This window comes from Cyprinodon tularosa, unplaced genomic scaffold, assembly GCF_016077235.1.
Source record: "Cyprinodon tularosa strain WSP-4 unplaced genomic scaffold, ASM1607723v1 ctg328, whole genome shotgun sequence".
Taxonomy (NCBI): domain Eukaryota; kingdom Metazoa; phylum Chordata; class Actinopteri; order Cyprinodontiformes; family Cyprinodontidae; genus Cyprinodon; species Cyprinodon tularosa.
In genome coordinates, this window is record NW_024039039.1 from 260,933 (window position 1) to 278,551 (window position 17,619).

Genomic DNA, 17,619 nt, shown 5'->3' on the forward strand with positions numbered 1-17,619 from the left:
CGGTCCACCCTTTGCAGCTAGAACAGCTTCAACTCTTCTGGGAAGGCTGTCCACAAGGTTTAGGAGTGTGTTTATGGGAATTTTTGACCATTCTTCCAGAAGCGCATTTGTGAGGTCGCATACTGATGTTGGACGAGAAGGCCTGGCTCTCAGTCTCCGCTCTAATTCATCCCAAAGGTGTTCTATCGGGTTGAGGTCAGGACTCTGTGCAGGCCAGTCAAGTTCATCCACACCAGACTCTGTCATCCATGTCTTTATGGACCTTGCTTTGTGCACTGGTGCACAGTCATGTTGGAAGAGGAAGGGGCCAGCTCCAAACTGTTCCCACAAAGTTGGGAGCATGGAATTGTCCAAAATGTCTTGGTATGCTGAAGCATTCAGAGTTCCTTTCACTGGAACTAAGGGGCCAAGCCCAGCTCCTGAAAAACAACCCCACACCATAATCCCCCCTCCACCAAACTTTACACTTGGCACAATGCAGTCAGACAAGTACCGTTCTCCTGGCAACCGCCAAACCCAGACCCGTCCATCAGATTGCCAGATGGAGAAGCGCGATTCGTCACTCCAGAGAACGCGTCTCCACTGCTCTAGAGTCCAGTGGCGGCGTGCTTTACACCACCGCATCCGACGCTTTGCATTGCACTTGGTGATGTATGGCTTGGATGCAGCTGCTCGACCATGGAAACCCATTCCATGAAGCTCTCTGCGCACTGTTCTTGAGCTAATCTGAAGGCCACATGAAGTTTGGAGGTCTGTAGTGATTGACTCTGCAGAAAGTTGGCGACCTCTTCGCACTATGCGCGTCAGCATCCGCTGACCCCGCTCCGTCAGTTTACGTGGCCTACCACTTCGTGGCTGAGTTGCTGTCGTTCCCAAACACTTCCATTTTCTTATAATACAGCTGACAGTTGACTGTGGAATATTTAGGAGCGAGGAAATTTCACGACTGGATTTGTTGCACAGGTGGCATCCTATCACAGTTCCACGCTGGAATTCACTGAGCTCCTGAGAGCGACCCATTCTTTCACAAATGTTTGTAAAAACAGTCTGCATGCCTAGGTGCTTGAATTTATACACCTGTGGCCATGGAAGTGATTGGAACACCTGATTCCAATAATTTGGATGGGTGAGCAAATACTTTTGGCAATATAGTGTATATATATATATATATATATATATATATATATATATATATATATATATATATATATATATATATATATATATATATATATATATAGAAAGGAGCTAAATAAATATTCTACTTTAATAAACTCTAGGAACAATTTCAAAGCAATTTACAATTTAACAATTTACATATAGGAGATGTAAACAGGTAGCCTGATGTAGTCCTACTCAATTCTAGTCAGAATATGAGTCTGATTCTGCTCCATAGAGCTGTGATTATGGGGCGTGTTTCGAACGAACCAGGAAAAAAAATGCCTCTGCACTCAATTGGATAGACCTACAACCAATAAGAGCAACGGAGTGCGTGACGCATGTTAAGCGACGCATAGTTGTTGTCAACAAAAATCAAAGCGTGCTGTTGCACGCCTAGAATAAGAAGATGAGCCTTGATCGCGTTTCTCTGTTCCTCTTTTAAAATTAATTTGTTGTCGATATCTTCTAGAACAGACCTAATAGCAGAATCTACACACCTCAACTCTCCGGCGGCAGCCATTGTTGTTGTCACCCAAGCGCGCTTTGGTCACGTGGTTGATTACGTTACTGTTGATCATCTGTCCATCATCGTATAAAGCCCGCCCTGACAATTTGATTGGCCCGCCAGATATTGTGCGAGCATACTCGTGCTACTGTTGAGCAATGCCAGACCGAACTTCTCGACCTCAAACGTTGTGGGCAGGACTAAGTTCGGAATGGCACCCAGGCTAGTAAACAGGGGGACAGATATAACAAACTACCTAAATATTTGAATTGTTTCACTGTCATTATGGGAACAATTGTAATTGGGATAAGATTGCTAAAACCTATAGATGAAGGTTTATCTAATCCTTTTATTTTATTTTACCTTTTATTTTATATGTATTTCTAATGTAGACATAAAATAAGTGACAGGTCAAATAAGTGATTGATAGGTGCAGCAGAAGGTTGCCTGAAAAATAAGATGACCAAACTTTAAATGTAATTCCATTTATTATCACGCAATGTGGAAATTTGTTCTCTGCATTTTGATCCATCCCCTTGGGGAGCAGTGGGCTGGCATTGTGTGGCCTCCTGGGAGCAATCAGGAGTTAAGGGACTTGCTAAGGAACCCAGAGTGGGTTCCAGTGGGGATCGAACCGGGTACCTGCAACCCTCTCAGACCAAAAGCACACTGCTATAACCACTATATGCAAACGTTACTGTAAGACTGTAGTTTTACTCACACTAATCATTTTATGACAAACACATTGCATTGCTAGATGGAAATAATACCTTAACATCAAAAAAGTTTCATAACATTTCCTGGTAAAATACATGTTTAGGACAGAGTTACTTATTAATAATAACAGTTATTATCAGAGAAATCATTTTACCAGGTGGTAAAAAAGGAAACTGCTTCTGTTTTTCGTGGCTAATGGGAGGAATTTATTAATCTCAATGATTTGCTGAGTCAGATTTTATGAAGAGATCGATTACTCATCATTAGGACATCTGATATTATCCTGATATGAGCAATAATTTAGATTTAGTTGTAGTAAAAACAACATGACCAACCTTTAATAAAACTCTAATTCCTTAAAAATATGCACTTACATTAAATAACTGGGTTCTTTCAGATAAATATGTCTTGAAGTTGTGTTTCTGGATCCCCCTACCTTTCCCAGCCCGCTCTGCACTCTGCTCTACCTTGTTGTGGTATCATAAAGCAGGAGAGCAGCCAGACGTCTAAAGAGAAAAGATCTCCCACATCCTCCCACTTCAGTCTGACAGACAACGGGAAAATGCAATGCAAACACCTCAGACAAGTCTGGTTCGCACCAAAGCTGGTACCAAAATACGACATGGAGATTACAGATTACAGATCGTATGCAAATATTTTGCTGCTTTATTGATTTCAGATTATTTGGGTTTGATTTTGGTCACTTGAACAGTTTTAAAGAGGGGAGATGTCCTCATTCACCTCAGCTGTCCTCTTTATTTATTACATAATTGCATAAATTGTTATATTTTCATTTTTTTACCCTCTGAGGGTGAAGAACAGATCCGTCTTGCTGCCCTTCTATTCCTCCTATGTGAAATAAAATGAATTTCCAGCCCCTTCGTTGTTTGGTTCCAGCTCTGGGCTGCTGTCCTGCTTCCAAAGCATAAATGTCTGTGGCAGCTCTCTCCTACAGGACCTGGTAAAACTGTCTGACAGCAGCTCTAATTTCACATTCGACTGGAGGAAACAGAGGACAGGGGAAGAAACACAACCAGAGAGGAAAATAAAAAAAGCTAGAGGAGGAACAAGCTCATAAATATGGAACGGGGACATAAATATATACAGTCAAGTTTCTAAAAAGTTATGGCTCTGAACAAGTGTTTCTTTGGCATACTTTGTATTGTAAAAGGCAATATTTTGCAGAAGTTGTATATTTCTAGAAGCTAATCCTGTTTGCTTTGCTGTCTGGTGCTTTGTGGCTGCCAGAAATTCTCGAGAAGGAAGCAGATCAATGTCTAGGCTCCCCCTGTTTAAGGGAAGAGCTAGAGAGGAGATGCCACTTTCCTTCTGCTCCTGATTCATCAGTCCTGCAGAGACAGACACTCTGGGGACAGGCTGGACTGGGCACATTAAATAAAACACGGGACAGACACTCGGAGACAAGAACATGATCCTTTGACATTTCCAGATATTGAACTGCTGGTGAGTCACACAGCTGTCTGTCTATCTGAGGGAAAACTGAGTCGCTTCCAATTACTCCTTGCTTCCAGTGAAACTGGTAATACAACCATCAGTATTTACATAGCTGCCAGTTACAACGTTCAGTCAGCATGAAAAGGTATGCGCTCCATTCCTAGGAAAAACACTTTATCATCCTGGGTTTACTCTCATTTCTGCAGTCAGGAAATTGTCCTTCGGGTGATAATCTCTTTTCCGTATTTAACAAACATTTCATGGAACAAACTTTGCTCATCCTATTACCAAGACAGGAAAGTAATTTTTGGTTATCGTAGATTTATTTGAATCCTACTTTCTTCCAGATGTGAAATCTTTGTTCAGCAGTAATAAAAAAGAAAAGTTGGATACATAAATTTAAAGGTACAGAGTTACCGTTTATACCTACAACAAAATGACAAAAATCCAGCTGCTTATGATAAAACAAGTCTACATACTGTAAGTGCCATGCTGAGAGTATTTTGTTTGTCCTTTTTTAGCCTAAATAGAACCTCAGCACCCGGTGCCATAGCACATAAACAGACATGGCACCATCTGCTGGCAGTATCACTGAAGTACCAGAAGTCCAGGTGGTGGCCATTGATGCAGCTATTGATTGATTGATTGACTTTATTGATCTCACAGCAGAGAAATGTACGTACAAATTACATCAGCTCAAATAGTCAAAGAAGAAGAAAGTGCCAAAGGAAGGAAAAGGTGCAATGGATATATACAGTGTATAAAGTGCGTCCACATATGACAGCTTTTTTTTTTCTCTTTTTTTTTTCTATAGTAGAATTATTATACAGGGTATTTACATGGGTATTTATATATATGTCAAGGACAAAGTGTGAAATATGTTTTTTTTCCCCTCTCTTCCCCAATGTGGCTCCTATCTTTCCACAGAAAGATATTGGCAGCCAGGGGCGGATCTAGAAAAATACTTATGGGGTGGCGAGAGGGGGGCAGGAATTTTTGAGGGGTGGCAACATATGGCATTTGTTTACACTGAATTTAATCGCAGTTATCACAGTTTGGTGATAATAGTATGTACAGTACTAGTGTTTCATGTGAAGCAGTTCATATTAGAAATACATCATACAATGTGATCTCACTTAATAGGAGATAGAAGAATGATTACACTACTTCTAGAGGGGCCTTATCACAGAAAAGTTATTAAGGTAAGACACAGGTGCTGAGTCGCAGATGTGAGAGATTGACTGTCAGAGAGGCAGCTTTGCAGCATTTGCACAAGAAGAAACTATAAAAAAGAAAAAGTTTCCCATCAGAGATCTATGGACTGAGCTGCACTAAAGTGAGCAGAACTACACAGTAGAAATAAATGGGTCAAGGCACCCAAACAAGGTACCAGACATCTATGTATTGTTTACTCTGAAAACACATTTACCCATTTGTTCCTCAGTAACTTGACATACAGCAGTTAAGGCAACATGAAAGGGACATTTCATACATGTAAATATGCTGTAGATAGAGCTGCTGTATAAACACATCAACAAAAGGAAGGTACTGTATGTTACAGCAAAATCTCCACAAATCTGAAAAGAAGCAACATAAAAATACATTTTGCTTCCTGTAAAAGTACAAAACATTTTGTGATTAGGTTCATACAGGTCATTTCTGGATAGTTTCATACTATATATACAAAAAAAAAAGAAACAACAACACTGCTTCATATTAAGCAGGATTTACACCAGTATCACATTTTTAACTTTACTTTTAACACTTTTGGTTTTAATAAAGGAAATATCAGATTTTCTCTGGTGCCAAAACTAAATGTAACAGCTCTGTAAAGGCTCACCAGAGAGCATAACATAAAGTTGACATGACAATAACAGCTTAATGCAGTGATTTCCATTTTGCTCAGCAAAACGCATCACAACCTTATTTAGATCCAATGCCTTTGTGCGTTTTGATTTGAGTACAACCAGACTGATAGTGTCTTTTCTGTCATAGTTGACCGCAAATACGTCTTTATGAGCCTTAGACGTCAGGCCTAACTAACATCATAGTTAGAGAAATAACGTTCTGCAACCTTATTTTTATCATCTGTTAATCAGCATTGCAGCTATGCGAGCAACATTGTGCTTTCACTATGATTTAATTTCTCGATAGATAGTTAATCAGTTTTTACCTGTTCCGTCCCGTGTCTCCTCTCCCCATCACCCCTGGCTCCCTCGCTTTGCCCCACTCGGTTTTCAAAACTAATCAGTCTCAGTCGCTCTCGCGTCATCTTGTGCTGCATTCACTGCAGTCCGACATTGGAAATTAGCGGTCGCAATTCTCAAATTATCCATAATAATAATAATTTATAAGCCTCGCCACCCCTACAGCCAACTGGGGTGGCAGCAGGGGTGGCAAGGCTGTCATTTAGGGTGGCAGTTGCCACCCTATGCCACCCCAGTAGATCCGCCTATGTTGGCAGCGCTAGGTAACCACCTGGACCTGGGCAGCCAGGTAACCGGTGGGAACCCGGCAGCTTGGCCTCAGTTAATCCGCCAAAAAAGCCCCACCCCACCCCCCAAACACCCCACCCTAATGTAGGTGATGTATTGTGACTAAAGGTTGTACTGAAACTGTAATTTCCCTCTGGGATTATTACAGTACGTCTGATTCTGATATACAGGTGCTGGTCATAAAATTAGAATATCATGAAAAAGTTGATTGATTTCAGTAATTCCATTTAAAAAGTGAAACTTGTATATTATATTCATACATTACATACAAACTCATATATTTCAGATGTTTATTTTGTTTAATTTTGATGATTACAAATGACAACAAATGAAAATCTCAAATTCATCATATCAGAAAATTAGAATATTGTGAAAAGGTTCAAAATTGATGGCCCCTGGTGCCACACTCTAATCAGCTAATTAACTCAAACCACCTGCAAAAGCCTTTAAATGGTCTTTCAGTCTAGTTCTATAGGCTACACAATCATGGGGAAGACTGCTGACTTGACAGTTGTCCAAAAGACGACCATCGACACCTTGCACAAGGAGGGCAAGACACAAAAGGTCATCGCTAAAGAGGCTGGCTGTTCACAGAGCTCAGTGTCCAAGCACATTAATAGAGAGGCGAAGGGAAGGAAAAGATGTGGTCGAAAAAAGTGTACAAGCAAGAGAGATAACCGCACCCTGGAGAGGATTGTGAAACAAAACCCATTCAAAAATGTGGGGGAGATTCACAAAGAGTGGACTGCAGCTGGAGTGAGTGCTTCAAGAACCACCACACACAGACGTATGAAAGACATGGGTTTCTGCTGTCGCATTCCTTGTGTCAAGCCACTCTTGAACCACAGACAGCGTCAGAAGCGTCTAAAAAGAAACAGGACTGGACTGCTGGTGAGTGGTCCAAAGTCATGTTCTCTGATGAAAGTAAATTTTGCATTTCCTTTGGAAATCAAGGTCCCAGAGTCTGGAGGAAAAGAAGAGAGGCACTTCATCCACGTTGCTTGAAGTCCAGTGTAAAGTTTCCACAGTCAGTGATGGTTTGGGGTGCCATGTCATCTGCTGGTGTTGGTCCATTGTGTTTTCTGAGGTCCAGGGTCAACGTGGCACATACCAGGAAGTTTTAGAGCACTTCATGCTTCCTGCAGCTGACCAACTTTTTGGAGATGCAGATTTCATTTTCCAACAGGACTTGGCACCTGCACACAGTGCCAAAGCTACCAGTACCTGGTTGAAGGACCATGGTATCCCTGTTCTTAATTGGCCAGCAAACTCTCCTGACCTTAACCCCATAGAAAATCTATGGGGTATTGTGAAGAAGAAGATGCAATACACCAGACCCAACAATTCAGAAGAGCTAAAAGCCACTATTAGAGCAACCTGGGCTATCATAACACCTGAGCAGTGCCACAGACTGATCGACTCCATGCCACGCCGCATTGCTGCAGTAATACAGGCCAAAGGAGGCCCAACTAAATACTGAGTGCTGTACATGCTCATACTTTTCATGTTCATACTTTTCAGTTGGCCAACATTTCTATAAATCCTTTGTTTTTATTGGTCTTCAGTAATATTCTAATTTTCTGATATGATGAATTTGAGATTTTCATTTGTTGTCATTTGTAATCATCAAAACTAAACAAAATAAACATCTGAAATATATGAGTTTGTATGTAATGTATGAATATAATATACAAGTTTCACTTTTTAAATGGAATTACTGAAATCAATCTACTTTTTCATGATATTCTAATTTTATGACCAGCACCTGTATATACACTATATTGCCAAAAGTATTTGCTCACCTGCCTTGACTCACATATGAGCTTAAGTGACATCCCGTTCCTAATCCATAGGGTTCAATATGACGTCGGTCCACCCTTTGCAGCTAGAACAGCTTCAACTCTTCTGGGAAGGCTGTCCACAAGGTTTAGGAGTGTGTTTATGGGAATTTTTGACCATTCTTCCAGAAGCGCATTTGTGAGGTCGCACACTGATGTTGGACGAGAAGGCCTGGCTCTCAGTCTCCGCTCTAATTCATCCCAAAGGTGTTCTATCGGGTTGAGGTCAGGACTCTGTGCAGGCCAGTCAAGTTCATCCACACCAGACTCTGTCATCCATGTCTTTATGGACCTTGCTTTGTGCACTGGTGCACAGTCATGTTGGAAGAGGAAGGGGCCAGCTCCAAACTGTTCCCACAAAGTTGGGAGCATGGAATTGTCCAAAATGTCTTGGTATGCTGAAGCATTCAGAGTTCCTTTCACTGGAACTAAGGGGCCAAGCCCAGCTCCTGAAAAACAACCCCACACCATAATCCCCCCTCCACCAAACTTTACACTTGGCACAATGCAGTCAGACAAGTACCGTTCTCCTGGCAACCGCCAAACCCAGACCCGTCCATCAGATTGCCAGATGGAGAAGCGCGATTCGTCACTCCAGAGAACGCGTCTCCACTGCTCTAGAGTCCAGTGGCGGCGTGCTTTACACCACCGCATCCGACGCTTTGCATTGCACTTGGTGATGTATGGCTTGGATGCAGCTGCTCGCCCATGGAAACCCATTCCATGAAGCTCTCTGCGCACTGTTCTTGAGCTAATCTGAAGGCCACATGAAGTTTGGAGGTCTGTAGTGATTGACTCTGCAGAAAGTTGGCGACCTCTTCGCACTATGCGCGTCAGCATCCGCTGACCCCGCTCCGTCAGTTTACGTGGCCTACCACTTCGTGGCTGAGTTGCTGTCGTTCCCAAACACTTCCATTTTCTTATAATACAGCTGACAGTTGACTGTGGAATATTTAGGAGCGAGGAAATTTCACGACTGGATTTGTTGCACAGGTGGCATCCTATCACAGTTCCACGCTGGAATTCACTGAGCTCCTGAGAGCGACCCATTCTTTCACAAATGTTTGTAAAAACAGTCTGCATGCCTAGGTGCTTGAATTTATACACCTGTGGCCATGGAAGTGATTGGAACACCTGATTCCAATAATTTGGATGGGTGAGCAAATACTTTTGGCAATATAGTGTATATATAATTATTGCACTGGGTGTCAAATATAGAGAAACAGGTTATTGTACAGGGTATCAAATAGTAAATTGCACATTATACATTATACATTGTAGTGTTGCATTGTAGAGCCAGGTTGCAGCAGGGATAAATGACCTGTGGTAGCGCTCCTTTTTACAAACAGGGTGTAAAAGTCTTTCATTAAAGGAGCGGCTCAGCAGAGGGTGAAAGGTGTTGTCGATGATAAATGTACGTTTGGACAGCACCCTCCTTTCAGTCACTTCCTCCAGTGGTCCAGAGCCAGAGCGCAGCCTAGGACAGAAGCGGCCTTTCTCCCCAGTTTGTTCAGACTCTTTCTGTCCCACTCTGTGCTGCAAGGGACCCAGCAGACGACAGCATAGAGGAGGGCTGATGCCACCACAGAATCATAGAAGGTTTTAAGCAGTGGCCTGCTCACTCCAAAGGACCTCAGCCTTCTCTGGAGATGGCAGTTGTCCGTGTTGTAATTAAAGTCCGAGGTTTAAAGGGTAAGGAGGAACTGCGAAGGCTACTAAGTCCTGACCGTGCCGATTGTGTTGGAAGCCGACAGCTCGGCGTGATCAAAATCTAACCCCCATCTACTATCCAACATAGTAGATGGGGGTTAGGGGTACATTTCATGTTGAAGAAGTAATTCAAAAATGGTAAAAACCCTTTATTGTCCCACAATAGGGAAATTCACTCTCTGCATTTAACTCATCCAGCAGTGTGGTTGTGGGGATCAAACCGGGTACTTGCAACCTTTTTTAGAGCACAAGCGCACTGTTCGGACTTGGAACGATTTTCGCCTCTGCATTTTTCCATCTACACTAACTGATGAACATTTTTTACACAAAAAATCTTTATAAACCGCCTGGATATACGAAATCTCCCCCAAATTGAACCAAAGTCTATTGATCTATTAGGCCATAAATAAAAAAAAACAAAACATTTTTTTACCCATAGACTGCCAACCTAACGGGGAACGTTAGCCTTTAAATGCGAAACCCCTTCATGCACCGCAACATATTTTTGCAAAATATTCAAACTAGTGCTGTCAATCGATTAAATTTTTTTAATCGCGATAAATCGCATCAATGCCTGAGTTAACTTGCGATTAATCGCATTTTAATCGCAAATTTTTTTATGATTGAAAATCATTTAAATACTCTCGATGACATACAAAAAATACATACAGGCTAGGTTTGTGCCAATGTTCTTTTTTTAAAATGAAAACAGGTCACAGACACTGATTTATGCCATAGAAACATATGGCAAGAAGATGGGGAGGCATGTAGCAAAAAATAAATATGTAGGCCCTGAAAACAGGCTGATGTAAAAGACAGTCTTTACAGTTAATACATTCTTTTGAACAAAGACAAGCATTTTACCCTACTGCTATAAAATGTAGTACAGTTAACATTAGATGTTAATTAACCAAGATAATAATGAACAATTTTCAATCAATACATCAAAATCAATAGACCGACATCACTAGATGGAGGTAGTCTATGCTCTAGAAAGTTACTTTTCAGCCTCTTAACAAAAATGAGAACGCACACCCACCCACCCACACACAGACACACCCACCCACACACACACACACGCGATACTGACCTGTGGCGTACACAGACAGCAAGAGTGCCGTAGCAGATTCCATTTCACCTCAGTAATCAGTTTTCTCAGCGTATTTCAGGTTGCTACTAGTTACCAGACACTCAACTTGTTTGTTGGTGGTGGGGCTTAAAGAAAAGGCACTAGCGTCACCCAGTGTATGAGTGTCTTTTTTCCTTGAGGAGCTCCGCTCTCGAAGCCTATGGAAAATGCATAGACTGGGGGAAAATAGCCCCGCCTTTCCGCAGGCTGCAGCGGGATGTACTTGGAAAATTGTACCATAAAACCACATAGCGTTAATCTCACGTTAAAAAAATTTTCGCCGTTAAAATGGCCTTGCGTTAACGCGATAATAACGCGATAATTTTGACAGCACTAATTCAAACATAAATTTAATTAAATATAAAAGGAAGATCGTAGTTTGGTTTAAAGAAAGCATGTTAGTTTTATTATTATTTAGTTTGTTGTAAGGATTTTACAGTTTGAAGAAATAGAAAATTACACAATATGCCAACCATCACAAGGATGTGCATGACAAGGAAGGGCTATATATACTGCATGCATCATTTAGTTAGTTCATATTGTATTACTTCTGGAGCTCCTTGAGTTATTTATGGTCACAGGTAGGAGCTTCGGCCGGAGAGTAAGTGATGGGGCCGGTACGATTTAAGGAGGGCCAACCCTCTCACGCAAAAGTTAGGACTGGCCCACCAGGAAAATGCTCAGTATCACAGATTACCAGTCCGAGCCGGCACCATGCCAACACTCCTCTCACTAGGCCAACACTTAGTCATTTGAATTAGCTGTGTTGGATCTAAAATCTTTTTAGGACCAAGGTTGTAATCCTCTTAGCAAGATGGTTGATGGTGCTGGTTTTATAATGGAGGCAGCAGCTTTGCATTGAGCTGTGAGAATGTTCATTTCTAAACCTGACGAGTTTAATACTGAACCACAGAAAAACAAACATTTTTAATGAACATAGTGTTGGAGTTATTATGATTTCTGTTGTTTTTATCATTTTATTCATTTATATGTTTTATATAGCTCTCAATCATTTGTTTTTCTATATGTTACTCTAATCATTGAAAATAGTGTATGAAGGTCATAAGACTGTTTTTCATTTGAGAAGCAGAGAAGTTAAAAGTCATAACTCCGACACCTTTTGTAAAGCGTATGCTGAAACCAAGCAAGTTCCCTATCTTAAAAGTTCATGCTATGTCTAAGAGATTGTGTAATCGAAACTAACGCCTGCTGTTGTAATGTGTTGACTGCTCAATAAAAAGCCTGGCAAGTGTTGAGCCAAGCGGAGATGCAGAGATTGACGGTTCAACTCTGGACTCCCCTTTGCAAAGCATTTCAGGAAATATCTTACACTGTCTTTGTTTCCATTTTTTATAGGTTAAGGTTGGGGAAACTTAACAACCCTAACACAGAGCATCAAAACCTCGCTAAGCGACATTTACCAATGTGCTTTTTACTTTACAATAAACTACCTTATTAAAAAAAAAAAAAAAAAAACAATCATTAAAGTTACATGCTGGAAAAAGATAGTTTAAATAAATTCTTAATATAGCAAAGATCTCCTCCATTCCCTTCTTAACAGTGCAGAGCAGAACTTCTGACCTTTTACTCGCAGATCAGTCTGGAGACTCTCCGTTAAAGAAAATTTGGAGCCGTTCACCAAACAAACGTCCAATCAGCCTTGGCTTTGAGGCGGGTTGATGTGTAACGCAGCGAGAAGCGCGACAGTTCAGTCTAAAGAACATGGCGACTTCAGCCGATGAAACTAGCGTTAGCATGGCTATCGAGCAAGTTTTATTGGAATTACAGAGTATTTCTTCACTTAAGAAGAGCAAAACACTGCTCTGGAGGCTTTTCTCAGAGGAAAAGATGTTTTTGCTCTTCTCCCGACTGGTTTCAGCAAGAGTTTGATCTATCAATTGGCTCCTCTTCGTCGTCGCTCTGTTAGTACGTCATATGCTTCGTTGATCTGATTGGTATATTTGGCCCGTCTATCACCAACATAGGCCAATCAGCTAACCAGTATTTTCGTCCCTTCCCAAAATTACTTTAATGGAAGGTTTCCAGATGGATATGCGGAGCAAATCCATCTGGCGGAGTCAGGTTAGTAAATGATAGTAAGGAAGTGCAGCTTCTGAAAGTGGGAAAGCTGAATAAAACATTAGTTGCATCATACATTGAGGAAACAATAACTATGATTGGAGCTGCTGGTCCATGTTCCTGCTGTTTACCCCCTCATCTGCTTATTATTGTACCATTTATTGCAAATCTTTTATTGTTCTTTCCCCTATTCTGCTCTTTCTCATTGTTCCTTCCTCATTTTCTCCCTTCCTTCTGGGAGCTGCTCTCTTATCTATTTTTATCCTACGGCCTGGAAAGAAAGCAGACGGAGCAGAGCAGAAAGGAGCAGCCATTCCCCACTTTAGAATCCCCACGCTCTCAGTCCCAGTCATGTTTACCCTCCCTCCACTTCCCCTCTATTCTACCCTTTATCCGTCCTGTCTTATCTGCCCGTTTAACTCAATTCCATGCTGACTGACCAACGCTTCAACTTTTTACTATTAAATTTGACCTTTTTTGACTTTCCCCCATATCACTAATTGTATTGTGGTCTTTTTGAAAGTTTCTGCCTTTTGTCCTTCCATCCCTCCATAATAACAGTCTCCCCTCTGTGTGTTCAGGCCAACTTGAGGAAGTTCATGGAGTTTATTCAGCATAACCAGGTGGACAGAGTGGGGAAGATGTTGGAGAGAGGCCTTGATCCCAACTACCATGACACTGATAGTGGTGGTAAGACTGCATGCTGGACACACAGACAAAAACATATGGAGTAATTAAAGATGAACACAGACATTTCTGCAAATACTATCTATCCATAATAGATGTTTTTTTATATAGATTTTACAGTTGTTGTTGTTTATTTATTTATATATTTTTTGGACAGTGTCCTGTCTGGCAATGTGGCAATAAGAATAATTGCCTTGATGCCAAAAAGAGCCCAACAGTCTTTACTTTCACAAGTGGAACAGTACGGCTATTGCCATACACTCACCGGCCACTTTATTAGGTACACCTATCCAACTGCTCGTTAACACTTAATTTCTAAGCAGCCAATCACATGGCGGCAACTCAGTGCATTTAGGCATGTAGACATGGTCAAGACAATCTCCTGCAGTTCAAAGCGAGCATCAGTATGGGGAAGAAAGGTGATTTGAGTGACTTTGAACGTGGCATGATTGTTGGTGCCAGAAGGGCTGGTCTGAGTATTTCAGAAACTGCTGATCTACTGGGATTTTCACGCACAACCATCTCTAGGGTTTACAGAGAATGGTCCGAAAAAGAAAAAACATCCAGTGAGCGGCAGTTCTGTGGGCGGAAATGCCTTGTTGATGCCAGAGGTCAGAGGACAATGGCCAGACTGGTTTGAGCTGATAGAAAGGCAACAGTGACTCAAATAACCACCCGTTACAACCAAGGGCAGAAGAGCATCTCTGGACGCACAGTACGTCGAACTTTGAGGCAGATGGGCTACAGCAGCAGAAGACCACACCGGGTGCCACTCCTTTCAGCTAAGAACAGGAAACTGAGGCTACAATTTGCACAAGCTCATCGAAATTGGACAATAGAAGATTGGAAAAACATTGCCTGGTCTGATGAGTCTCGATTTCTGCTGCGACATTCGGATGGTAGGGTCAGAATTTGGCGTCTACAACATGAAAGCATGGATCCATCCTGCCTTGTATCAACGGTTCAGGCTGGTGGTGGTGGTGTCATGGTGTGGGGAATATTTTCTTGGCACACTTTGGGCCCCTTGGTACCAATTCAGCATCGTTGCAACGCCACAGCCTACCTGAGTATTGTTGCTGACCATGTCCATCCCTTTATGACCACAATGTACCCAACTTCTGATGGCTACTTTCAGCAGGATAATGCGCCATGTCATAAAGCTGGAATCATCTCACACTGGTTTCTTAAACATTACAATGAGTTCACTGTACTCAAATGGCCTCCACAGTCACCAGATCTCAATCCAATAGAGCATCTTTGGGATGTGGTGGAACGGGACATTCGCATCATGGATGTGCAGCCGAGAAATCTGTGGCAACTGTGTGATGCCATCCTGTCAATATGGACCAAACTCCCTGAGGAATGCTTCCAGCACGTTGTTGAATCTATGCCACAAAGAATTGAGGCAGTTCTGAAGGCAAAAGGGGGTCCAACCCATTACTAGCATGGGGTGTTCCACTTGATTTATGCATATAAATTGCTTTATTATAATTATGCAGTGAGTTTTACAGATTATATGTACACTGCAATGTAAGTAGAACAAGAAAGGAAAAACAGGAAAAAAAGGAGAAAAGATGAAAGAAAGAGGAGATAAAAAGGAGATAATGATAAAACCTTTTCAGTCTCCATCACCTGCAAAGAGATGTAAAAAGAACAGCACAACCAACGAACATGGTTTGAGACATACAATAAAGTAACACCTACATACTATCGCTGAAGTATAAGTAATATTATTTAATCTGACATGTATTCTGTGTTACCTGAAGATAAGAATATGGGCTTTCTGTATGGAAGTGAATCTACAGTTTTTCTTTAAAATCAGTGAGAGTGAAAAAGCTTTTGGCCGAAGAGGCTGGTCTCAAACCCATTTTTATTTGGTTCCATCAGGGTCTGTTTGCATTTCTCTAATAAAAATTCTCTGTGTCATTAATACCTTATGTACAGATATAGACCCTTGAAACAGATCAACTACGTTGAAGAAAAAGCACCACTTGTCTGTCTAGTGAGGTGGAAGATAACTTCCTCTTGATAACAGTGAATCTTTTCTTTGCACTGAATGGGCTCAAGGTGTAAACATATACAAGTTGTTTACCAGCATCCTGGGTAAATGTAGATTTTTTTTCCCTCGTGGTGACACTAGGAGCGGTTGGTGTGCTTGGGTAACGAGCTGAATCCTAATGTGAACATGTTCTCATAACAGTAAAGACAAAGTTAGCAGGTGTTTCACGCTCCAGGAGGCTGAGATGAGGCTCAAGGGTCCCTATCTGGGGCCCGAGTCCTGCCTCAGACTAAACCAGAACTGTTAGGACTAAAAAACATCATCTCAATTATATGATTTTTATGTTGAATACATTCATATGGCACATTACCAAAAGCTTCACAGCTACAAACAAGAAAAAAACAAAACATTTAAAACCAAAAGTGAGCTATTTAACTTTATGTGAAGATTTAGGACTAGAGTTAGGTGTTCATGATTCTGTGTACTGGTTAACAGATTAGCTGTGGTTAACCGCTGCAGTGCTGTTTAAACCAGCCCAATGTATAAAGAGTTACAGTTCTCCAGATGGGAAGTCATAAAAGTATAAATAACCTTCCTGAGATCCCTAAAAAAAGAGATGAGGTTTGCTTTAGCAATTAGAATCAGATTAAGGAATGCCTTTATCATCATAATGCATACACAGGAGCATCTACATATCAGATTATAGTCTAGAACAGCATTAAAGCATAAAAAACATAAGGTTTTTTTTCATGAGGGTCGTAACTAAAACAATAAAATCCGATACATAGTCTCACTGATCTGTTAGGTCTTACTGCTGTAGGGAACAAGCCGTCTCTAGTCTGCTAGTCTCTTTTCTGATGGTTCTGGAACGCTTTCCTGGAGGCAGGAGGCCAATCACACCATGCAGATGAGAGGAATCTGCAGCCTGGTCCTCTTCTAAACGGCTCTGGTGGATATGGAGAGTAGAGGACATCCCACAATCCCCTGCTCTGTTTTAACTTCTGTTTCCTGCTCCATCCACACTGTTGAGCCTAAAGGTAGACAAGTTTTATTGAGCTGTACTAAAAAAACTTTCGTTTAGCTTTTCAGACAGTAAATGAACATTTCCAGCAAATAACGTGAAGCAGTGCACTGGAAAAATGATCTAGAAATAAGTACAAATTTCTTAACTTAAGTGTATTTACCCTTAATTTGAGTAGGTAGATGAGATAGTTTGCCAATGGAATGAGTATTTCTACTCTTTAAATAAGACAATTAGATGAAATGCACTTGAAATAAGACAATGCGATTGTGTTTTCTTATTTGAAGTGTAAATTGTCTTGTTTCATTGGCAAAATGTCTCTTTTACCTCCTCAATCCAAGAACAAATGCACTTATTTTAAGTAAAAATGACTTAGCTAGATTTCGTAGTTTCCAGTGTGATCAAATATACACAGTGTGGGAGAAAAAAAAAGAGGTGCAAAAAACGCATTGATATGGAAGTTCAGAGCTTTAATGTATATTGTGCAAATATGCAGTATTTTTGGTTTGGTGTTGTCAGTGTGATGAAGAGTCTGTGACATGATTTAGAGATTTTTCAACAGTTTTGCAGTCTATAGGCAGTGGGGAAAAAGCTGTTGCAGAATCTGTTGACCTGCATCGAATGCTGTGAAGCCTCTTCCCAGAGGGTAGCAGGGAGAACAGTCCATGGTGGGGGTGTGAGGGGTCATTTATCATGTTATGGGCTCGGGACATGCAGTTCTGGGATTAAATGTCTTTTATGGAGGGAAGAGGAGCCCCGATGATTTTCTCCACTGTTTTCATCATTCTTCTTACCTTCTTCCAGTCTGAGGCGCTGCAGCCTC

The 17,619-nt window shown here is 41.3% G+C and overlaps 1 protein-coding gene across 1 annotated transcript in view; it reads left to right on the forward strand.

The window, feature by feature from the left end:
• Positions 1-17,619, forward strand: part of LOC119788861 (SH3 and multiple ankyrin repeat domains protein 2-like) — a 381,590-nt gene that overhangs the window by 143,042 nt on the left and 220,929 nt on the right. Inside the window, exon 6 of the mRNA XM_038293549.1 lies at positions 13,671-13,779. Within this exon, the coding sequence (XP_038149477.1) occupies positions 13,671-13,779 (109 nt within the window). The remainder of the gene's footprint in view (positions 1-13,670; positions 13,780-17,619) is intronic.